Source organism: Gasterosteus aculeatus, chromosome 12 (assembly GCF_964276395.1).
Source record: "Gasterosteus aculeatus chromosome 12, fGasAcu3.hap1.1, whole genome shotgun sequence".
Taxonomy (NCBI): domain Eukaryota; kingdom Metazoa; phylum Chordata; class Actinopteri; order Perciformes; family Gasterosteidae; genus Gasterosteus; species Gasterosteus aculeatus.
In genome coordinates, this window is record NC_135700.1 from 17,699,773 (window position 1) to 17,725,106 (window position 25,334).

The 25,334-nt window shown below is 42.8% G+C and overlaps 1 protein-coding gene across 4 annotated transcripts in view; it reads right to left on the reverse strand.

The window, feature by feature from the left end:
* Window positions 1-4,374: 4,374 nt before the first annotated feature.
* cd276 (CD276 molecule) overlaps window positions 4,375-25,334 on the reverse strand; it is a 55,684-nt gene continuing 34,724 nt past the window's right edge. For 2 of the 4 annotated variants that reach the window (XM_040197947.2, XM_040197956.2), the window contains 4 exons: window positions 23,719-23,856; window positions 19,974-20,015; window positions 13,502-13,540; window positions 4,375-5,305 (listed from right to left, as the gene is read on the reverse strand). In XM_040197947.2, coding sequence (XP_040053881.1) covers window positions 13,518-13,540; window positions 19,974-20,015; window positions 23,719-23,856 — 203 coding nt within the window. In that variant the 3' untranslated portion in view covers window positions 4,375-5,305; window positions 13,502-13,517. The remainder of the gene's footprint in view (window positions 5,306-13,501; window positions 13,541-19,973; window positions 20,016-23,718; window positions 23,857-25,334) is intronic. The other 2 variants (XM_078085460.1, XM_078085461.1) reach the window with 1 other exon arrangement.

Below are 25,334 nucleotides of genomic sequence, written 5' to 3' on the forward strand. Positions count from 1 at the left end.
GAGGGGGGTCCTAAGACCTGTCCCGGACATTGTGTTCTTCATCTTCCCAGGGGTCTCCTCCCAGTTGGACGTGCCCTGAACATCTCCACAGGGAACTTTCCCAGTGGCATCTCGATTAGATGCCCACACCGCCTCGTCTTTTGATGCAAAGTAGCAGGGGAGCAAGTCTGAGCTGTGATTCAACATCCTGTCCTTTCTGTCACTACAGAGAATTACTCAGAGCTCTTAAAAAATATATCTATCCTATATCTGCTAAAGTAAGAGCTTGTCTTTTAAGCTTTTTCCATGACAGTAAAATGGCCACCGCATTATTAATGCTGTACTGATCTATGATCGGATTATCTTGCTGATTCTATATATATATATATATATATATATATATATATATATATAGAATATAGAATATATATATATATATATATATATATATATATATAGAATCAGCAAGATAATATATATATATAAACAGTAGTCTTTGCGTATTTCTTTCAGAGGGACTGACGTGACAGCGCAACCAGAAAACTATACAAAATCCCTGCTTATGTATTCACAGCTGGTATTCTTGAAATTGTTGGTGTCTTGCTTTAATAACCAGCACCTCCATTGTCTCTTTCTTTCATTGCAGCTTGCCTCGTCTGCACTCCCAACAGCAACTTTCATTTTCTCACTCTCTCAAATCCTTATGTCAACATCTCATGCCCAGTGAGGCTGTTTGCCATTCAAGGTGGAGGATCAGAGTGTTAGGGGGAAAAAAAAAACTTAAAAGCACCTGAATTCCTTTCTTTTGTTACTTTCACAATGTGATTGACTCAAGGAATTTTGATGTAACCTCGAAAGCAGCTCCTTTGTCCTTGAAGCTACACAGCTACACACAGGACGTAAAATAAAAGGTCAGTATCTTTAACTCAAATGTGTTATCTATTAATTTAATACGGAGGTGTATTCATCTGAATTTGTTCTGGGTTTACACTGGTACTACTTTAACTCCCCAAGGCCCACATTAGACTACAAGGATCATTCATGGGATATTTCTGTCACACATTACTTCTCAGTTGTCTTATTTGGTTACCTTATTAAGAGCTGGACAGATACCTATTTAGTACGGATACCTATTTGAAATAATGCTAATTCCCTTTCAAGCTGACACTTAAATGACATGTTAGTTGTAATGCTAAGAGCAGAAGGAAACTGCCAGCGCGGGTTTGTCCATTGTCATTGTTGTTAGGTACTGCTGGAATTTAACTATTGATCAGACCGATGGAAGCTACTTTGATTTCCACTCATTTAACCTCAGTTCAGCATAATTTAAAGTTAAACCCGGTGGAGAGGGAGGATAGTTGACATGGGAGATTTTTTCCATCTACTATTAAATCATGTCATTGTTTTAGCAATTCTATACTAATTCCAGCATGTAGCAACACTCTCACAGTTATGTCAATGGCTGATTGTTAATAATAAATAATAAAATTAGAATTGTAAGCAGAATTTGTAAATGTAACATGAATATTTTCAGAACATTAATATTGGTCACAGCATCAGCTTTCAAAACCGCATAATGGTGGATCACTATCTCAGTTGATTTGCCTGTTTTATGTTCGCTCCCGCCTCTGCATACTAAATACATTATTGAGCCTCCTCAGGAGAAATAAAACAGCATCAAATGCTGGCAGTGTTTTCTGCACAAGCGGTGAACAAACCCGGCAGATCGTAAAAGTGATGCAAGGATGCTCACGGTGAGCAGAATTTGATTCCACGCCGTGCTTACATCCACAGTTAACTGATTACTGGCCGTAGCCCAAGCTATTTACATACATCCTGATAACCCCATGAATAAAACACATTACAGATGTCTTCAATCCTCGTCCTCATTTCTTCTTCACTACAGTGTGCATCGCATTCACCTGCTGTTCCTGGTGTGAAAAAGTCCCTGATTAGACTGCTAGAATTGAAACGCAGAGAGCTCCGGGCGCGGAGCACTTGGACTGGAGAGCCACTGACCTCAGGTGTGCCAAACAGAGCACGAGCCACGAGCTGACAGCTGCTTTCTCTCCATTTGACTGAGGTCGCTCTTCTTTGAAGGGAAATAAAAGATTTGTGCAGCAGTGATAAGATATACACACACATGCTTGGCTTTAAGTATTTGCTAAACAAATGGGGTTGGAGGCAACAAAAGGAAAAGTATTTACCAAAGAGCACACTAAGCATTTACTGTGTACTAAAATTGAGCAGCACATCTGGCCCCATTTATGTGACTTCTTTATTGGGACCTGATGTTCAAGTCAAATGCAGAGTAGCAGAAGTGCTTATATCAATCCACTGCGTGATAGGACCACAGTCTGAGCCAGAGTGTGTGAGCCCTGCGGAGTGTGAAGAGATTTCTGAGAAGTAGCTGCATTGGCGTCGCGCTCCAAGAGACCGTTTGATCCGGTCTGCATTGAAAGCACATTTTTTCCTAATTTTGAGTGACTTTGATAGCTAGTGTTTGTTCAGTCAGTGTTAATTGGCTGCTAATGGCCGACTGATGCGTTCCCCAATAATATACTCCATCTTGGCGTTGACTCAGCGCCTTGGTACACGTTGCCAATCCCCAAATCTGTGCTGCCTAGGAAATATGCCCACGGTTGGCCTCTGTTTGGGTTTCTTGACTCACTTGTATGACCTCACACCACCATCTAAATATCAGTTGGCAATGTCTTATGCCAATTTAATCTGTGGAACGTTCCCCTATGTGCGTGACGCAGCCCGAACCTCGGCTGTAGGGAAATTCTAAAGCTTTTATTAAGTTACATCTAGATGTGACGTTGGCGTCTTAAATATGTGTCCTCTTGTGCCGTGGGTCTGTGAGAAAGGGCATTACGTGCGTACGGTTTCGCATGAAGGCTGTTTTTGGCAGGTGAAGTTAACAGATAGTAAGCTTGTGAACCATGCCGATGGGTATTATGGGAACAAATTTCAACCGGATTTGTCAGAATAAATTTACATCACCTGTTGTGCTGATGTACATTTGGCGAAACAGCGCTTCTGTGTTTCCTTGGAAATTGAGTGTCTAATGTAGAAGAATGGAGGCCGTCTTCAAACAATAGTCGGCTTCATGTGCATTTCGATAGGTATCAGTCCGTCCATTCAGATACAGAATGTGATCAGTCTTGCACAATTGTTACTGTAAAAAATACTGTAGAAAGTTCCGCCAAAGCTACTATAAAGTCTGTTAACTCATTTTGCCAGATCAAGTGGGTGTTTTCCAAAGGCAACCCTTTCTATTAAAGAATAGATAGGTTCAGATTCCTTAAATTAGAAGTTGTATTTAGCAATGCGTACTGTCTACCAATTGATGGTCACTTGTATCTGAATGTTGTTTTAAATTAATGTAATTTGGAATTAAGGATTGTGAAAGGCTTGACAGACTTCTGTATTAATGAGGGCTTGGCCTTTGCTTCTTGTCTCACCAGAATGATTCTTTAATTCCCAACGTGTTCATTTCATTAGAGTTTCTTTCTTTTGAAGTTTGGTTTTCTTTTCATAATTTACTTTTCCTTTTGCTTCCAAGAAACCATTTCCTCTTGGCCCACGTCCCTTCTTAACTACAATGTAAGATTTAGAAGTCTTTGCAGAGATTTCATTTTTTTTCGGGGGGGCCAATGCCTCCAGTGCTTGCAGTCAGGAAAAAAAAATGTCTTCAAGGCATTTTATTCTTTGAGCATTTCTCAGAGGGGCCAACCAAATAAACCCCTCTTTGGGCCTGAAGCCACTAATCTGTAATTTAATTTCAGGCGGGTGTCTGGGCCACGAGGACACACAGCAAGGTCAAGGGCTACTGTACAGAGAGATCTGCGCATTTGGGCAAAGCCGGGGGTTTGATCAACAGTCTCATCCAGCTTAGCAAGGAGGACACACTATGTGCGCATGCTCCTGTGCATGTGTGCGTTGGACAGGTATTTCTGCACTACTTATACAAGTCAGAATTTATGCAAGGTAGCTATTTCACATATGACAGCAACAAACAAACAATCACGGGGGGAAAAAAAATCCATTATTCAAAACAAGTCAAACGTTTGGGATGACTGAGCATCTGCAAACAGAGGGATTAGCCCTAAAATAGGACTGTGTCTAACTGGGAACAATTCAACATGTCAGTGTTGATCTGTATGTAAATGAAATATTTGTATTGCTTTGACCGCAATTCATGTTTTACTCATTATGTAGAATAGTCTAGACCTCAGATAAATCAACTAATGGAAAAGTGGATGGATGAATTTGAGAAGCATGGCTAATCCTTTGGGTGAAGAAATGTCTAATAAAATCGACCTTGTTCTACCTGAAGAAACACAAAGTGGCCCCGGCAATGTGACCAATAATTACCAATGACCAGGTAAGTTTCTCCATGTCTCTTTTAATGTAAATAGGCACTGGGTTATCTGGAACAGAAATGGCTTTGGCATTCATACATGGACATATGGCACAGGGACTTGCTTGAGTAGCTAAAAAATAAAAAAGCAAAAAAACAATCAGTGTGTCCTCTTGTTTGGAATAGATGAAACATTACACACTGGCAGTAAAAACTTGCAGAGATACTGTGTTCATTAAAAAAAAAAAAAAATTCTAAACACATAAGGCTGTCAGGTCAGGGAGAGAATCAGGGTGTATCCCATGCACCATTTGCAGTTTGTTGGAGCCTAACTGGCATTCAATTTCAATTCCCTCAAGTTACTGAATATAGGAGAGCGGCACACACTGACAGGTACAAGTTACTCCGGCGGCAGACGCTAATTAGCAAGTGCAGAAGTAATGGGAGTGCCCAGCTCGCTCGCTCTCTCTCTCTCTATGGCAGAGAGGCAGCAATGGCAACTGATGCAGGGTCATCTCTTTAGTTGTCTCACTTCCTATTAGACAAGGGATCTCTGGCGCATGCCCCATCGCAGCCCATTGATGTCATCGAGGAGAGGGTGGAGAGGGGGTTGGGGTTGGGGGAGGGGGGGTTATCCTGTGGGTTTTTGAAACGGAGCTTCTCCTCTAGCGTGCCGTATGGAGCGCGCCCCCCCCTCAACTGTGCTCACTCGCTTGCCGTGACCCTCCACCAACGCAAAAGGGTAGCGAGGGCAATGGAAAATAACGGCAGGTGATGTGTTTGTATGTTTTTGATGGAAACTTGAGGGAAGGTCTTAGAAAGAGGATGATGGACTCATCTGCTGCTCCGTGAGGCTTTGACATTCTGTAGGGGACGCTGGAAATAGTCTCCGGGTTGATGGATAGATGGAGTGGGATTACCTGCCAGACTCATCTCCTCCGCACCGTCTAGCACCGAGTCCTGGGGAAAAAAAAAAAAGACAGACACACAACACGTATAATGTCAGGATGTTCATGGCTGGAGAGGTTATTAGCTTTTGAAAAATAATGAAACACTGCAGGGTAGTTACAATAACCAGCAGCAAACCCAACACATGCAGCAATCCCATCACTCGAATTTGGTCAGACATGGATTTCCACTTATTTTTTTCCTATAATGGTCTTTATGATTAAGAGTAAAAATGACGAAGGAAAACAACAAAGCGTATTTGGCATTATTGAATAAACAATCACACCTCTCTCTAGGGAACGCTGCGTTTCCAAGGATGCTACAACCTTCAAGTCTGTCTCCATCTACACATCCTCCCCTCAGTACCGAAAGTGTCTTTCTGAACTTCTAATGCCTCTCCTCACTCGTAGCCCCTGCGGACCGACCCACCGCTGGCACAGCGAAATAAATTGTTCTCCCTGCATCGTTAAACACTTTGAATTAACTTGGAATTTAATTATGTCACACATGAAGCTCTCCTACTTGAGGCTTTTAAACGCAATATAGTTGGCTGTATGCTGGGAGGTTCGGCTTTTAGATACATCATTCCAGTCGGTCGGCTGTGACTGCATGCAACTGGACTTCTAAACTTTGGGATGGTTTAATTTGTGCTTTCTGGAAGGATATCCTACATAAATACCCCGCTCATTCTCCGTGTCGCATTAAGACCGTAGCTTCGCTCGGCTAAACCTTGCATGAATACAGTCTTTGCTTAGATACTGTAAACTCGAGTAGCTCTGTCTCTTTGCACAACGTATCGAAGCACTCGCCGTGTCTGTCCTAATATTTCATCTCAGAGATACAAAAATAGTTCTGTTAGTGGGGCTTCTCCTGCTTCCCAATCATTATCCTCCCTTTATTTCGTTTTACACATGACAGGCTGGTGTGATGTGGTTAAATCCTACATACAAGCCTAAGGGGAATTGCCAACAGCTTCAAGATGTCAAAGCAAAGACTGAAACGGTTATTAAGTCTGTCATTCTAAATGATTTGAGTCTATGCATATTGCAACACTTGCAGACGACTATCTGTTTCAGTGAGCAGCACTACACTTAAAAGTGCACTCTGGCTTCCATTTTCTCCCCGTCGGATGGTAATCCAACTTGCCAAATTATCCATCACCCGAATGAGCACAACACACTTTTCACACCTGCAGTTTCTCATCAGATTCAAAAAGCCTTACATGTCCCCGTAGAGATCTAAAGATCTGCATTTTAAAAAGGACTCTCACTAGCTGTTGAATCACAAGGTCAGGGGTGAAATGGAAGACCTTTACGGAGAAACTGAATTAACATCTACAGCATTGTCACTTACAATCTTACGAAACCACAACGGCAAGAAAAAAGAAAGGAAAATTGTCTGGGGCCGTTAACAACAATCAGAAAGCGGACTCCAACTTTAGCATTTAACAGAGAAACCGGCTGAAAGGACGGATTCATTTACAGCTCCAACGCGAGATTGAACACTAATTTGCTCGGGCTATAGGAGATACAGCGGCACAGTGGATTCAATCTAATGAACCGTTGTAAATCCACATTGTTCCCATTTCTGTCCTCATTTACATCCAGATTTACGTCTCATATTTCCTTGTCCCTGTCGGCAACTTTGCCCTGTTTCTATATTGATATGCATGTGGAATACGTAAAAACAGCAGGTGGAAACAACAACAATCAACTTTTAGAGACAAACAGCAGGGACGGGACTAGTAAAGTAAATGTTTGGAAATAACCTTGGAGAAGTATTCCCGATAATGAGAAAGAAGCTAAACTTGCTGCTCCTTAAAGATCATTCCCAGATGATCAAACACACCGTGGAAAGGAAAATGATGCTTCTCATCTGCTTTATGGATTTACATTACAACAATTGCTTTATTTGAGTTTCTCAACAGTTGGGCCTCAGAGCGCCATCTATTGGCCTTGGTAGTTACTGCCAAATGGTTATTAACAAGGCTGTTCATTTTTATATATAGATATGCTCAATAATTCATATAAATAGAAAAAAAAGATAAAAAGAAAAACATTAATCATTGGTCAGTAAGGAATTTAATGAATACATTAAATGTTGATTGATAATACCAAACAGTGGTAGATGAAGGTCAGCAGATTACTTGTTTAGATCATTCCACAGCAAAGTGGCATAACATTTATTTGTAAGTTCATTTTTTGGGCACAATGGCCGCGTCACACCGGACCTCCTCCAATAGGAGATAAAAGGTTTAAAATTCACACCAAATCTCACTCAGGTGAGACCTTTTTATTTGTTTTCATTATAAAAAGGTTGCAGATAGTAGTGTGGAGCTGATGACGTTTCCCACAACGTCCCAACTGGGACCAACTGAGAATCTTGTGCAGACTGATGACTGGGTATACAGTCGAAAACCAAATAGAGAAAAGCACCCGGTACCAAATCGAATAGAGTCGAGTCAGCCCATAGAGAGAAAAGGAGGACGTTGAACCGCACATAAGAGACAAGTGGGAATAAGAATGGTTTGCCTATACGGTATGTTAATTCTCATAGGTTAATACCTATAACAATGATCGCTATGAATAATGCAGATGTGCTGCAGCTCTTGCTACGGGCCACTCTACTTTTTTCCAATAACAATAAGCTGGAGTGAGTTGTCTGACACTTCATTCTGTTGCCGCATTACTTTTTTTTTCTCCAAAGCAACAGCACCCTCCCAAACTCACACCTTTATCAGCTCTTTTTCTATGGACGAGGAACCCCGCCCTCGACCTCTCCACAAGCAGCTCGCAGCACCCTGGTGTTAATTAGAAGAGTTTTTCCCCTAGAGCCCGGGTGGGACGTGGAAGTGCATTAATCTTGATTCTTCACTTCAGTCTTAAGGATCATTTGAAGAGACTCCTGTGGTAAGCCCCAAAGGCGAGGTGATTCAGTTAGAAAGGAAGAAGGTAAAAAAGGAGTGTAAAATAAGTCTGTTTATTCTGTCCTCACACAACGGGATGCCAACCTTGTCAAGAGGAAAGTCCCTCATTTACCCTAAACTCCTAACATTTCCCCAGGGTGTTAATCTTGAGACGTACAGGTTTGACACAAACGTCAGTCTTCCACCTGTGCCGTTCCCTGGTGCAGCGTGAAGGTGACTGTCACCCGATGAGGAACCGAGAAGACCTGCTGCCGGCTAAAGGACTGTGACATGCCAATGAGTCCACTTTCAGCCCCATTTCATTGCACATTTTAGCCCATCATGGGTACACAGGGGGGTGAATGCAGCTCTTGACACCACAATCACAATATGGCAATTTTTTGTTGAATTATGCAAAGGCATCTATTTGTTTTTTCAAACAATGTTTTAATAACGTTGCAAATGTTTCATGATGTGTAAAATTGTTTGGGACTCATTTCATACGATTAAGCCATTGATGCACAATTGTTGATTCCCTACTGCGTCTCTACACCCTTGTTGTTGCCGGATCTAAAATGTAGAAATGGAAATGACAATCAGGTAATTGCTCAAACCTGATACAGCAGCCAAAGCCAAACGAGCCAAAAGTAAAGCTTGATGTTATAAACAGTGCTCTGAATACACATTCCATTTAAATGATGTACGAAGAGAGCAAATCAGGTTCAAATTATAATTTCTAAATCCCTAGCAGGTTGAATATTCACTAATGCACCACTAGTTAGAGGCACGTGGAGAAATAAAACTCACTTCTGACGGTTTAATTGAAAGACAACACTTGACAACATTCTTACCTCGGTACCATGTATGTACCGAGATGAGAATGTGCATGCATGTGCATTTCAAAAGCAGACCTGGATTTCAAATGGCTTGCTCGGCATGTATGATCGGGTCTCCTTCTCATTAGTTGCTATAGGTCTGCAGTGAAAAATCAGAACACCACCACCGAAGCAGTTCAATGTGTACAGAGCATGTGCGACTTCTTCAGTTTCACGATAATCTGAGCACACTTCAAAAAGCTACACATGAAAGCCATCTCACCCTTCCAGAAGCAACATGATGCATGCATGTCCTTATCACAGTGGGGAGGGGACGGGCACTGTTAGTATTTATATTTGTGCCATTTGTAAATTCTCCATTGCTGAACAGACTCTTCCTGTCCTTTTTAAGCAATAGGCTGGGTGTCATTTTAAAACCGCTCTACTAGGCATTGCTGGTTGCTGTGATCCAGACATCATCACGTTGCCGAAAAAGGTCCATCAATTCGACGACTGTTCAGAACAAGCTTTTTGGTAGATGGGAAAACTTGCAGCAATCAGCCAGAGCGAGGGATGTTAAGTGATGCTAATATGTTATGACAAGGGCCACGGACTGGTGACCGCACAAAAAGAAAACCATGTCCTCACCAGGGAGCACTCGGTTTCCTACGACAACATTGCAGAAACACTTATTGTTGCTTGCGCCTATGTTTGTAACATTAAACTGAATTACTAGTTGTCGTGGAGACTATAGCTTCTTTACAGCCTTTAGATTTCATTGCTCCGTCTGATGGCCTTAAAACTACTGCAAAGAAGATATTTTTTGTGCTTGCAGCAAACTGGTTTTATTATTGGGATAATCACTTCCATTAAAGTGGATAGGGGACATTATTTTGCTAGTTACAGCCCTTTCTGGGTTGTATACGTTAATGGCGTGTCTCAGCACAACAGTGTCCCAATTGTCTGTATCCGTGCATGCACCACTTGTGTGCCATACCTCTGATCTTGTACACAGTCTCTCATCTGCATCATGATCAATCTATGGTAGTTAATTGAGCCCAAAGGCAGTTGGCTTCAACAAAGGGCTCCTGTGCTTTTCTGGCAAAAACACCAGAAAAAAAAAAAGTCTCTAGAGAAAGCGTCTGTCGAGAGAAACAGAGCAGAACTCCTGCCGTGTTCATTAGCTGTCATTGATCAGCGATTCAGTGGCTGCGCAACTCCTACCACTGCTCACATATTACCAGTTCCACGTCTTCAAACATGAATATGGAGGTAAGAAAGAGGAGCCAGCACAGCATTTTCCTCGGTATATATTTTATTTCTGTGTACTTTTTTGATGTGAATGGCTGTCTGCCAAGGGTCTCAACAGTATGCAGAGACGGCTATGAAGTACACTTGACCATTTCACAGTTTTCTAATATCAATATGAGCTACTATATTCCGTTATTGGCTTCCCTCAGAGGCTATCATCGCTGCAGCCTATTCCATCACAGGAGATGTACTGTAGAATGAGGCTGCAAGGTATAAAAATGCTGATAAATGTCTGAGACAAAAGCATAAATAATGCAGGGATCAGAGACACTGGAATAGTGAGTCAAACTCCACTTCAAGACACCTCCCTGGAGAGAGGCCAACATAAGTGTCCTGTCTGACATCATCTGTGTCTGCAGGGCCTCACCTGCTACATACAGCAGAGAGGACCTGGAGGAGCCGATCTCCCCAGCTCTAAAATAAACGGGTTTTCAGGGAGATCACATCCCAATTTTCACACTTAGCTGTAGCAGGCTTTTGTATTTAGATCAGTGTTCTTCTCAAATGTCACTCCATTTAACCCCTTTTTACCACCGTATTGTAAGAAAGTAAACACTAAGCTATTACAATAAATGACGATAGAAAACAAGATAGTCTTTGAAGTTTAAGTCATTATACAGGAACAAATGAAATCAATGTTTCCCAAGAGCAGGGGAAAATATTATTTATCAGTTACTGCATCTATCCTTAAAAAGAAAAGTAAGTAGTCGCTCATTGGAAATGCTGTGTTGTTGTGAGGTACATAATGGGGATCGTCCATGCTGCTGCTCATTTCTTTATTCCCTTCATAGCTGCCTTTGAATATTTACTCTTCTCATTTGCAGCCATCTATTTCAAGTCTAAGGTTTTGCCCAGTATTATTCTCTACAGACCATTTGGACATAAAAGGAACATGCAGGAACATTGAAAATCATCAAAAAAAGGTCTAGCAGCCCAATGCAGAATTTCACCTAGAAAGTTGAAAGGTTTCTCCCGACATGTTACTTCAAAGACTCTTTTTAGTCAGTTGCGTCAGCGATGCCCAAAGAACAGCACTGATATCCAGCAATTGTTTTTGGAAACAGCATAATTTGACACTGTGGTTACACAGCAATCATTGGTTATTCTTCCACTGGGAAATGCAAACTAAATCTTTAAAATAGAACTTTGGAAAATAACCAAGTGACTCACTCAGTGGGCTTGGCCAAAAAGGAGTTAACTCTTCATGATCAATAAGAAGAGAGATGTACATTTGTGCAACAGACCATCTCACTTGATACAATAAGGTTAATGGGTAAAAAAAGTAAATCCTGCCTCCACAGTTCAGTTATCTGTAGAAAGAACAGGGGAAAGTTACATCTACTCAACAATATCTAAGTTCCCAGAACCCCAATGTGGCCATAATAAACAGTATGCAGTGTGTATGATTGCACGCAGTGAGTGTGAGCCACTAATGATGGCTACAACTATTGAGTGTGCTGCAGTTAGTCATTGACTATGTTATCTGTGCTGAGCTGCCAGTAATGAAACAATAAAAAAAGTTTGAGAAGATGAACATAAGTCACAAATGAACCAAGGTATCGATTAGGCAAATGTTCATGAAAACAAAGTGCCGCCTCACTCTCGAACGACTTAATTAAATGCGGAGCCTTGCTTTATTAAATGAGATATGCTGCACTCTGCATAAATGCATTAAATCGATAGAAAAACTGCCACACAAATAGTCAAATAATTGATCCGAGGATGATTCAGCAGCAACGAGGTCGAGGGCCTTGCAGGATATTACCCAGCAATAACAGTCTCGTGAAGGTCAGTGGATGCTACATCAAAGACAAATGTCCTCTCTTTGACTCCTACGGACCAGACTATATTTTGGCTAGTTACAGGAAATTACTTTCTGCACCTTCCATCATCTGCCACACATTCTGCATGCTGCGGCTTTTTGGCAACGACCAGTCAGGGTATAATAAAAAACAGCAGTAACTGTCCAACCTCATAATAAAAACTATTCACACAACTGACACCAAACTGCTGGTTATAAAAGTAAAACTTAAAAGAACAGTGAACAGATACAGTGTAGGTCCACACTGGCTGTTAAAGTGAAGCATCAGGGACTCTTAAACAGAGGTCCCTTATCGGCAGAATACATTTGAAATTGTCCCAAATAGCAGGATTCATTTACCAATCACTACACTTATTAAATTGTAGCTCATTGTCTGACAAAAGACAGACCAGCTACAGCGGCCGGTTATCACTCAAGCTCTGCTTACTCATAAACTTCTGTGTAATCTTTCAAATCAAAATTGTTGGAGTGCCTAAAAACATCAGCGACCATGTCACAGCAAAAAAGGGCTAAAATACTTTTGTCTCCAGCAAAGGAGCTTCCCCAAAAATAGCTCCATTTTTTTGGGCTTTCCTGGCCTACAGAGGTCCGTGTGCTGGGTCCAGGGAGGGATATAGTGCCTGACACAGGCTGACCATGGTTGAGTGAACATAAGGCCAGTGGGAGTGTCACATTCCTTTTCCCCGATGGCCAGAAGGTCGAACACTGCCATCACACGCGGGCTCTAATCACTTTTAGAAATGCCTACCTGCGTACCGCTGTATTTCTGCTATTGCACTTGGTCCAAGTCAGCCTGCTACTAAAGCAGCGGCAAAATGGTCCAGCTTTTTATAGAGAAGTCAGGAAAAGGCATGGACTCTCATCAGGCCACACAGCATGTATTATTTGATGATTCCATTCTAACCCAATTCACTAATCGGTTTGTCCGTGGTCCCAGTTATCAACACTACGTCTAATAGGTTATTCATGTGGGTCATCCACTAATACCAAAAATAAACCAACACATTTCAAGCAGGGTAGTTACAATACAGTCATCCAGAAAGAAATACACAAATACAAGCCTCCGTCGTGTTTGCTTGTTCAGGATGGACAGTCCAATAACTGACATTCAATGTATTTGTTGTATCAGTCAGTGACCCTGTGATTCCTGAAATCAAAATGTCAAGACTTCACATATTCTCAAATAAATAAAGAAATAAATGCAGCCGAGCCTCATTACAGCAGCACTTACCCATAACCTACAGAGGCACCGTGCCCTCCACAGCATTACTGCTCAATTGGAATAAGGAGAAATGACTATGGAGCGTCACACAGGGACAGAAGTGTAATTAAAAGGTGTATTCAAACGTACTCACCGTTATTTTCTCTGCCTTAGCTACTCAGTAACGTCATGGCTGAAACAGAAAAACAAACCAGAATCAAGACTTGCGCTGAAAATATTGTGTCATTAAAAGATCTGTGAGAAACACGACTGTGAAGGCCGTCGTCGTGCAGCCGCCGTCGACGTAACTTTATCAACTCGTGGACCAAAGCACCATTACAAGCATGGTTAGTGGTTATTGTGTCCCCTCCTCCTTCAGCAACTCTCCCCCTCTTCCTCAGTCTCTGCGCACCAACCTTGCCATGGCTAACAGGAAGCAGAGGGCACAGCGCTTTATTTAATTAGTCACAGCAGCTGAGTGCTCATGTGGAACCAAACAGGGGAGGCAGATTGGGGCAGTGAGATGGATAGGCACTCTCCCACCGGGCCTTGGCTGTGCTGTCAGAGGAGCGTAGATTACATGACAGAAGGGGGAATGGGCGGCGTGGGGGATTGGACAGCAGGAGGATGTAAATGGCATCTGTACAGGGGGATTCATCCCTGGAATTGCCTTCCATCCTAAAAGGTATCCAGTGTTCTCCAAAGCGCTCCTTGCATTGTTACTTTTGTCTGATATGCAACCAGCCGGCAGTGGCTTTGGCTTGTTGTTGTGATGCACACCACTTAGTGGTTTAACTACTTTTATTAGCTGTGACAACATTCATTATTTCAAATGATTTAGGAGCTGTTATTTTTATTTTTTTTCCTTTCTATCTCTTCTGACAATGATCGGTTGGCCTTTTCCTCACGGACCAGCAGATAACCTTTGAGAGGTTGCCAAAGCAGTTGAGTGTGCTCCACATCTTTGATGAGTTTCTTCCCCAAACCACGGCGAAAGGAGGGAGGAAAGTTTCTCCGGAACTGACTAGCTTCTTTTGGAATCACGTTTAAAGTGTAAAAAAGAGAAAGCACAGGAAATACGACTTTGTACGCAATTAAATGATTCTTTCCATAGGATATAATACCAGTATCCAATCCAACCAGTGTAACAGCCTATAGCACAATTTCTTCACCACATAGTAAACATGCAGCTTATGGTTTGGTGCTGAACCAGCAAGGAACATAAGTGCAGTGCTTGAGTAGTGTGTGTGTGTGTGTGTGTGTGTGTGTGTGTGTGTGTGTGTGTGCGCGCAACTACTAAGCAATGGTGTGCTGGGAGCTTTTTTAATTAGTGCTCTTGAAGTTATCCAGTGACCCACATCTAATAATGAAGGCAACATGAATGTTCTATTTACATATATTTAGTCAGTAATGTGTGACCGCTGGGAGAGCCCAGTGGCTGAATATGTGCTGCCAGTGAAAAGGGAGGGCATGTCAGGCAGGGCTGCCTGGAGGCTGCTTTCCAAGCCCCCCTCGATTCAAACTAAAATAATGTTCAATGGTGTGTTGGTGACCTGCAGGTCTGTCGAACTGGGCTATGTTATACAAATACTTTATGCAACTTTTTAATAACGCTGTGTTTTTCAGCGTGCATTCATAATTCAACCACCAGCAAACCAATACTTGGTAGCTGGGATTGCACGGAGGACTGTGATATAAATGGCAGCGCAGCAGTCAGAGGCAGATATTATGTAAGTAATAGTTTTTAATAAAACAAGTCATCAAGTTGTTTTCTAGACTAAATTAAACTTTCCGAATCAGACCGCGCCACCATCCGACTTACCGGAACTTAATTCTCCGCCCTAAGAGCGCCAGCACCCTGCTCTTTTCCACCAACACATTTCTCATCTGGTGTTGTCCCTGCTTGCCCTTTTGTACCCACTCATTGATGAGGAGATGAGGACCAGGTGTGTCTCCTGGCACACCTGGTCTCACTTCCCCTGATGCAGTGGGTGGAAGCCTTCTAGCTAGAATGTATAATCCCCTCACTATTCTGCCATTCAGCCCCTTACAGCTGTTAATGCATGTCAATAAAGAGAAAAACAAAATAAAGGTGCCCTATGGAGTTTTTTTGCAAACACACAATAATAAAGACGGCGTAAAATTCATTGTGTTCTTCAGATAAATGGACATAGTATGATCAAATTGTATTCACTAGCTGTCATTTACCGATTCACGTTCATTCATATCTGATGGCAGGGGCCACAGTGCATGAGCCACCTGCCAATCAGAACTGACGAACCATTAAAACTCATTCACAGCCGGCAGGCTACGGGAGATATGTGAGGTTAAGCTTCTTGCCCCAAGGACACGTGGAGGACAGGACGTGGAGTCGAGGATCGAACCGCCAATCCTCTGATGGAAGGATGACGCGACCGTTGAACCGCAGTCGGCCATACGTAACCGCCATACTCTACTGACATATTTAGGCTAAGCTAATTATTTCAGTCCTTTGAGAGACACACACATTAAGGTACTGTATTTTCATTACTATGTGAATAACTCAATAGATAGGACACAGAGGGTGATATAATAAGCACAGAGGTGACTTTGACTCTGGTCATAGTTTCAGGCTCTCTGCTCAAGAGTCACCTTTCAACAGCCTTAGTAAGCTAGCCTCACTAAACCCCTTTGGGGCGATGAGCAACTTGGCTTGAAGCTTTGAAAATGATTTAGGAATTGTCATCGATTTTTCAGTGGTTGCTTTTGCATGAAGGAACTAGAACATACACGGGGAAGAGTGTGGCTTCCACGTTCTATCGGGCTTCATACGGATATTCCCTAACCTTCCACCTTCATGGGACTTTGGCCCAGTTGTGGATGGTTATGAAAACTGTTTTTTTTTTCCACGAAGCTCCCTTTTCAGAGGGTGTGTCAAATTGTCCTTTCAGACAATTCTTTGTCTCTGAAATAACTGGGTCACTGACTAACCCTCTCTTCCAGGGCCTTGTTGCTAAGGCCCGACTCCTTGGAGTCTAGGATTTAGTGAGACAGAGGCTAGAGCACACAAACTAAAGCCAGCCTCTGACAAGAGGAGCTGCACAAGCGACTGCAGCCCCCTCTAAACAGAACATCATGCTCAGATTATTGGACCAATTTCAGGGTGGATAGGTGAGGTATGAAGCCAGAAGAACTGTAGGCTACACACTGCACATCGCTACCGGTGGGTGTAGATTTGTGTATATGGCCCATACACTGAATATTGCCATCTTGGCTTTTTGCTACCATCCAATGCTAAATAAAAATTATCTAGCCTTAAGTAGTAGTGCAAGTATAATATTGAGCTTTTTTTGAAAGGAATATACAAAATAAGTGGGAACGCAAAAAGCACACATGTTAATTACAAGTTAGGCATGTCCTAAAGAATACAATGTGTTTTATACTTTAAAAAACAACATCATACTGCTTGGAAGACTTGAAACTATCGATTGAGACCAAACAATTCGTTTTCGATTATACTACTTTTTACAGTTGGCTACTGCTTGCTAGTAGAAGGACTACAAATTGAAAATTGACAATTCAGGATAGTCTTCCTTTTCAGCCCTGGAAAGGTGGCTGTGCCCAGCGAAAAAAAATAACCTCCCAGACATTAATCATGGTGGGAGAAACTTAAATAAATATCAATAGAAGTTTGATGGCTAGCTAGCTACTGTAGCTGCACAAACGGTAGGCTATAGTTAGCTGCTGCCAGGACAGTCATGATAGTGTTGTTAATAAACCCAACAAATGCGATAGCTTCCTTAGTTTCCAAATTTTTTGTACAACTTGGTACCTGGTAGGGCCTCCATTTTGAATACGTATGTTATGTTACGAATACAAGTTGTCATAACACGTGCTGCTCTGTATTGTTTACACTTTCTAAGCATCATAATTTACATGCAGAAATTCTTTAATAACAAGTGTGTGTGTTGTAGTAAATTCATGCAATTCTACAGGAGGCAACAAAAGGATCCTTTGTAATTGCAAATGAATGATCCCAGGTCTCTAGTTATCACTAGTTAATGTTCAAATCAGGCTGGCTATGAAAGGGGAGGCACACTCTCCTTCGGACAGCTCATTAAGATAACACACATGTGGCTTCCCATCATGCTGGGTTTATTAAAGTGGGGCTCATTTCGGCTCCTTTGTCTCATGCCGGAACCTCTGCCTTTGTCATTGAATTGGAACCAGATGGCAAAACAAAGCTTCCTGTCTGTAGTGCTTACAGAGGGATCTTAAAAAGGCAGAATCATTAGCTTGATTTCACCAGCTCACCGCCCACAACGTCCACCTGGATCAACCAGGTGCGTGGACGGTGGCGAGACGCAGCTGCGAGCGAAGGCGGAAGGAATACTAGAGTGCCGCCACCGCCTCGCTTCTCCTAAAAACCTGAAGGACTTCTACCTTGTTTCCATTTCATGGTTTCGCTTAACTCTGCTCAACTGGTACTAGGTCCTTTTCTCTATTTCCTTATTTTTGTATTTTGCATTAGTTTTGAAAAAACTCTGCCGAGTGAATAAGAAAGCGTTGCTATGGACGGTTCCTTGACTATTTTAAAGTTTGTACGTCGTATTTCACGCCAAAAATGTTCATCTCTGAACAATCAGTGGCTTGCAGTATTTTCGCGCCACTTTGGTGATACCAAAAAAAAGCACCAAGTCTACTATACACTACTTTTGACCGCAAAAAAAAACCCCAAAAGAGGTTCCGAGTGAGTCCAGTTGAGGAGATCTGTGCTGTGGCATGCAGTGGAAATGCAGCATAAGTCTCACCAGTGTGTGTGTGTGTGTGTGTGGGGGGGGGTTGACTGACCCCGCTCCTGGCTGCACAGAACTCTCTGAAACATTCATGAGAGAGGCAATAGAGAGTGAAAGTCATTGTCCCCCTTCACTCAGAAACCTTCCTTCACCTCTCAGCTTATTAAAATCGCATGGTATTAACTTTACCGTTCACAGAAAGGCTAAATAATTCAATCAGACTATAGAAGGAGTCAAATGAATAACTCTAATGACATTAACGCTTGAGGGAGAACTGCTCAGGATTGTGAGGGGCAGTCACCGAGGCTGCGCTGGCAGAAGAAGCTCGACCTGCTTGCTAATAGTGAAATTAATTCCCGGGCTCGTAGGGTCACAGTAAGCAAAGTATCACATCACTCTCAACACCGAAAAAAGTGGAGCATTATGAAAAGAAAAAGATGAGTAATGAGAAAAAACTATAATGTATTTTTAAAGTTATAGGAATCTAAAAAAACTGGGAAACATTGCATTGGGTGGAGGGTTATGGGCTTGAATATTTATCTGGGGTTCTTTCAATCAGCAGATGTCTTCTTATTGGCAAGAGGTTCTACTGGACTGGGCTGTATTTAATGGTAATTACCAAATGCTAACTTGCGTATTTACTCTTTCCTCTGATCATACCTTTCATTGATAGAACGTCAGCCTGCAACATGGCATTAACATTTAGTTGGATGCGTAACTACGGTTTAATTCAGCTTCACAGAACCAGGAGAATGGCTGCATACTCTCTGTTTTGTTCATTGCTATTTCCCAAATGTGCGAATATGTGGTGAAATGTCTCTTTACCGAAGGGAAACAAATTCTAAATAGCTCCTTCGGGACATCGCCTTTCACGGGTGAATCAATCTCGTTAGTTACGAAAGAATAGGCACTGGTCAAACTCTGTGTAACATTTAGTGGGACCAGACCGGTCTGTGTTGTCTGTCCATTCTACTGGATGATTCATCATAAAAATTCGAAAGAAACGTGTGACAATAACATGCATGACGCATTTTAGTCAGGCTTTAGTCAGAAAGATCAATTGGGCTTGGTAAACAGGATCGTTTGAGTGCAGGACACGGCAGCACTATTGCTGGCGTTTTGGGAAACTTGGAACTTGTGAAACTTGTTACCATTAAATTTATAGACTAGATAGATTTCACGGTTTTAGCTGTAGCTTTGGGGGAACCTATAATGTAATACAGCTTGTTGCAGCACTAAATTAGTGTGCCTGTCTCCCTCTCTCTAACACTTGAACACACACACACACACACACACACACACACACACACACACACAGAGTGGAAGAGTTATGCCATTGGGATGCTGTGTTGACGGATCCAGTGCCTGGAGCTAGTTGCGTTTCTCACGTGCACACTTTCTTAATTAGAGTTCCCTCACATTTCAGTAAACAAACTTAACATTCAGTCACTTGTTCTGTTGGATCCCTACCAAAATAAAAAAAAAAAACGAAATTAAATGAATAGAAAAAAAGAAATATAATTCTAGATGTAGTGAGATTTTGTAAGTGAACAATTAATTGCCTTGTTTACAGGCTCAGTCTGCCGTTCCTCTCCACTTGATCCACGCCTCAGTGGATAAAATGCAGTGTTGCCTGTTCCTGACTGTGTTTCAGCGCTGCATCATTACGCTGGACGCAGTGCCGAATACAAAATATATTTTTGTATTCCAATATTGGTTTCAGCTAAAGGACGTGGTGGACAGGTGCAGATTCAACTATTTTTCCGACCGGCATCTGGCAGCACAAAGAGGAGTGAGAGCCGAAGCAAATACAGGCGGAGGCTGAGCTTGACCAGGGGTGGATTGTCTGACCTGTCTTTGACTCCTCTTCCTCCAGTTCCTTGGCCTCTTCAGCTGTGGGGAGACAGAGGAGCAATTATCAGTGGGAGAACCAGAACAAAGGCAGGCATGCAATGCAGTCACTTCATCCCAAGGTACGGTGAGCTCATCCTATGCAGCTGGAAGGACAAGCTGTGGTGAGAGAGCTATATGACAACGAAGCTTCCCAAAATGCCACATCACACACAAACAGACACACAGACACACACACACACACACACACAGACATACCTTAACCTCCTAGCCTTTTTGCGAAGACAGTAATCATATTAGGCTTTAGCTGCTGGCTCTCTGAAAACCCACTGTCAACAGAGTTTGGGAGGCCACCCGGTGATGGCTGTCACACTTACGCGTGCGGAGTGCATGTGCGTACACACATTATGGGCTAAAAATAGGTCTGGGGCAGGGTATCCATGTGACTGATATTAATTCTTTGACACGATTTTCACAGCAGTTGGGCTTGCTATCCAATATTTAGTGTCTGATATATGAGATTACACGGATAATTGAACCAAATTAAATGTCAAGGCAGCGCGATCTATGTTTATATTCCTATACGTTTGCCTGACATTCCAACATCAGCAGAACAACTGTCCAGATCCAAACCACACAGTAGTTTACCCGAACCTTTTGTGTTATTTTCTTTATTTTCTGGGGGCGTCAATAGATTAAAAAAATGAACTAATTAATCGCACATTTTGACATTCATTAATCTTGATTAATGGCGATTAATGAATATTGTTGTTAAAGAATGTTTGTTCTTCTAAAGACTAATTATTACAAGTAATGAGTAATCACTTCAGAAAGTGTGTATTTTAGACAGTATTGTTCAATTGTTAATGCTATTTTATACACAAAACCATACACTTTTGATCATCTTGGAGGCAGAATTCCACCTGGTGGAACATGTTGAACTAGCGACTCTTCCTGCTGTCCTCGCGCACTTTGCTTTCAGCTCTCCATCATTTAACGGCTGTGTTTGAAGTGCCAACAATCTCCCCACATTTAGCCAGAACGTTTTCAAACCACGGCCTTTTAGGGACACCGTGGTGGTCCTCTGCAGACTGTGTGCCCCGCAGGGTAACGTTAGATGTTGAGATAGAATTAGCATAGCAGCTAGCTTAGCTTGGCAGTGCTTTAAGTGGTCCGTTTGCCACTCACCCACCTTCTGTTTGACACGTGGAGGAATTCCTCTGCACAGTTCTCCACTGTATGTCGTGCCGGTGTTTGTTTTACTTCCAATGCAAAAATCTCTCTCCATCTTGGTGTAATTGACTGTAGCTAGCAGCCGTTTCGTTTTCGCGACCAACTCCGCGGTCAACTTAGATTTTTTCTCAGAGTAAAGTTAAAGGAAAAGTCTGGAACACCATTTGTAATAAATTTGTACACGTTATCCACAAAAGCAACCTCAGACCAAAGCAATATTGGATAAAAATGTAAAACTGTCGAGTTACATTCACATAAATGCATGAGCCCGTTTACGGTCGCTACGTCATTCAACACCGCCAAATCAACATACAGTCCCACCACAGTGGCAGGAGTGGAAATACATTGGGGGACAGGGCTGCAATAGGAGAGAGAGAGAGAGAGAGAGAGAGAGAGAAACAGAAAGAGGCTCATTTAAAGTCAGGCTGAAGACGAGGGCATCCACAGGGCAGGGAGTGAGAACCGCTTCCCTTGTACATTGAGAGTGGTGTGTGCCCCATGTTGGCTGCATCTCAGTTTTGTGCGAACAGGAGGAAGGACGGTTATGGGCTCCAGCACACATGCTGGACAAAACCACATGAAAGACGAGAGAGTCGGGGTATAGAGAAAGCTACTCATTGAAGCCAGAAGACTGTTACTGTTTCTCATCATCCACGCTTCTGCCTCGATGTCTCCTCTACACAGAAGTGACACAGCACTACTCTGAATATCCGCAAACACTGCTGGGACATCGTGAGTGTTTTAAATGTAAGCAAAGCAAATGGCTTGCCGGTACACCAGTTGTACTATGTATAAATACACTGATACGCCTTCCCAATTAATTGGTTCCTGCACCCTAGTAACAGCAAAACCGTTTTTTGTTTTTTTTTAAAGCCTTTGTGCATATTAGGACATAAGACTTAATGACAGTGTTTGTGCTGTGGAGGGAACTCCTGTGAATGTGCACCACTATGGTCAAAACTCCTCTGGGGAAACATCCCTCCGGACTCTCATCCGTCACACTGGGGAGATCAATCCCATGTCACCAACAGATGATACCCAAGTGCAAGTCTGATGAAATCATATGCTTATCCAAATGTAAAATATGCTTCGGAGAAATGGAACGGGAGCCCCAGATAGGAAGCTGAAAGCACACACAACCACGCTGGTGTTGAGAAACAACACTGGTCCAGGAATAGAGTCCACATGCTGCTCTTCTCTCTTACGATACACATGCTGGTGCTCCACATACATTATGACAGGTATGAAAAATGACTTACTCACTTCTCCACTTTTACTGACCCTTCTGCCCACGCTACCAAGACGCGTGGAGAGAGTCAACTTCAACGTGGCCAAACCCCGGAACGCCATTAAAAGATAAGACAACCACAATTAGGTTGCACTTCCCAGCCTCTCCACAGCTCTATATATGTGCATGGCCTAATTTAAGCCCCTGCACATCTGTATTCATACAGTATCCTTCTATAACTGTCTGCATGATATGTGAATAAGTCAGCGTTCACACTCTTCAGCTTTGTGCTTGGAAAACGGCAAAGACTGCAGATGCGTCGGCGGGCAGGGGACGGAATGCGACATAACATTTCAATAAGGCGAAGGGTGGATGACCATATAATCAATCCTGCCCTTGGTGTTAAGACTGGAGGCAGGAAAATGCAGCTCTTCTTTCACCGAAGAAAAAAGGGCCCCACAACCTCAGGAGCCTCTTTGCCTCTGGGAAGAAGCACATTATATTTCTCTCTTTCCATTTCATTTGATTTCATATGTTCCATTGAGATATTTACTCTTTCCTCTGAGTCTGTGTCACTTCCATATTTATTTTTAAACCTCTGGGCCGTGGTGCAGACACTGGCTGACCTTTATTTAAATGTCTCCTCCACTCTGAGCGGATCTCATTACAGCAGAGCTGGTGGCTCTGCACTATCTATCTCATTCCCAAACTTTTTCTCTTTGCACTCGCGGCGATCCTCAGCTATTTCGAAACTCTAATTACTGGTCCCGAGTAATGATGTTCCTCTTTGCCGAAGATATGTGTCCCGCCAACCGAGATCCTGCCCATACGCATTAAGCAGAACTCCCTCTGGAATCTCGATGTTCCTTGGGCAGCTAACATCTCATCACCGCTTTCTGCTCTATCTTTGCCGCTCTCGTTGTGCCTCCCACATGATCGAGGCAACATGTCACAATTATGCATATAATCCACTGGACGACTGTGTGAGAAGTTTAAGGAGTAATTTAGCATTTTAATGAAGGCCCTGAGAAGTGCTGAAAGGGCCTGAGACCACGATGGGTTGGAATCCTGTTTCGTCCAGCCCTTGAACTGTGTGTACAGTAGTGTGTAACACACTCAGTTCATGACTTTTTTTGTGCACGTAGCTCCAAAGTTGCCACAGCTCTGACATTCATATTTCATGTCGTTATCCAACCTTGAGAATTAAATCAATGAGTCGTACCCGTTGTGAGACACTGGTGCTGAATGTGCAGCGTCCCCCCCACCCACCCCACCCCCCATTACCTTCTCTCCTGGCCTCCTCGCAGCTCTCCTTGATCTTCCTGCGGCAGACAGCAGCCAGGGCAACTAGCAGCACCAGCAGACACACGGCCAGGCCAACAGTTACCCACAGAGCCACCGGGGGGAACGCAATGTTCTGACCTGAAGCAAAGGGCAGAGAAGGGTGGAAGAGAGGGGGGGGGGAGAAGGTTGAGCCCTTATTATTCACTCACACGGAGCTAAAAAAAAAAGAAAAAAGAGCACAACTGTCAAGGCTGTCTCCCTCACCATTATTTCCCCATTTGACAATTTTGCCGTTTGCATTAGTTGTGATAAAAATCCTGAATCATCCAGGCGGCAGGACATGAAGGCCAACGTGGCAACACATCTCCGGCATCATCGTCACATCATCTCCGCACAACGGTTGACTTTCAAAAATCAGTCGGACAGTCAGAGATAACAGAAATGAGCGACAACCTTTGCTTAATGTGAACGAAGTAAGGGCTCCTACGCTAGCATCCAATTAAGACACTTGAGTCATTCAATTGAGTCCAGATGGCAGATGGCTGAGCAGGCGCACAAGACTGTGTTGTCGTTTCACTCAAACAGCATTGGCAGCGTCGTTAAGAGGATGTTGGCGCTAACTATCCCACCCCCTGCCTTCTGTTACGCATTGCTCAGATGACTGAAGTTTGGATGCGTTTGCTTTAATTAATATTCTCTAACTTGTTAATGTCGACTGTATCATTAACAGTATTCGACCGAGAGAGAAAAAATGTCAATATTCAGTAATGTATTTGGAAAACCATCAAGATAAGAAAAAAAAAAAAAAGAAGGAAAGCAAATATGCATAGTACAAACTTTTCTATGAAATGTTTCTTTTTTTCACCCGCACAATATTGTGCATCTTTCAACGCAATGCTAAAATGACTTGAGTCAATTAGACATGAAACTGAGTGACAGTATGTTGGCAAACTGCGAACTGATGAGGAATAGAAACTGGTCAGCAGGACAAAGGAAGATATCAGAGACACAGCCAAATTTCCCCTGGGTATTCACACTGAACAGAGGGAGAAGAAAAGAAAACAGCAGAGCCACTAAATAGCCGTGTGCCTGGCTGTAGCACAGACAGGCCTCCTTCAGAGAGTGCCCGCTCTGGGCAGGAAATAATAAATAAAAAAATAAAAAGACTGACAAATGACTGGCACTGGAAAGAGGAAATGATGAAGCATCTGTAAGGACTTGGCATGAGCTTTACAGACGGGCTACAATACAGGCGAGTCGAGATTAAGGGCAAACAGAGGCGTCCTTTTTGGAGGTGATCAATTCTCAAATGGAAACCCAGTCCATCTGACGCCGAGAAGCAATTGTACCCGATTGTTCCACGAAATAGAATTAATGAGAGGCCCATAGAAAGGAGTGAGAGGAGGAATATGGACCCACCGATGATACAAAAGTCAGTTCAGCCTTTATGCTGCTGTTGTTTTGGAAAGTGACGCCAATCTGTCTGTTCTTGTCTGTCCACCGCTTGGGTCCAGACTGATGCATCTCAACAAGTATTGGATGGATTGACACTTCTTACAGGCATTATCACGGTCCCCAAAATGTGAAGTGTAATGACTTTGTTGATCCCCTGACTT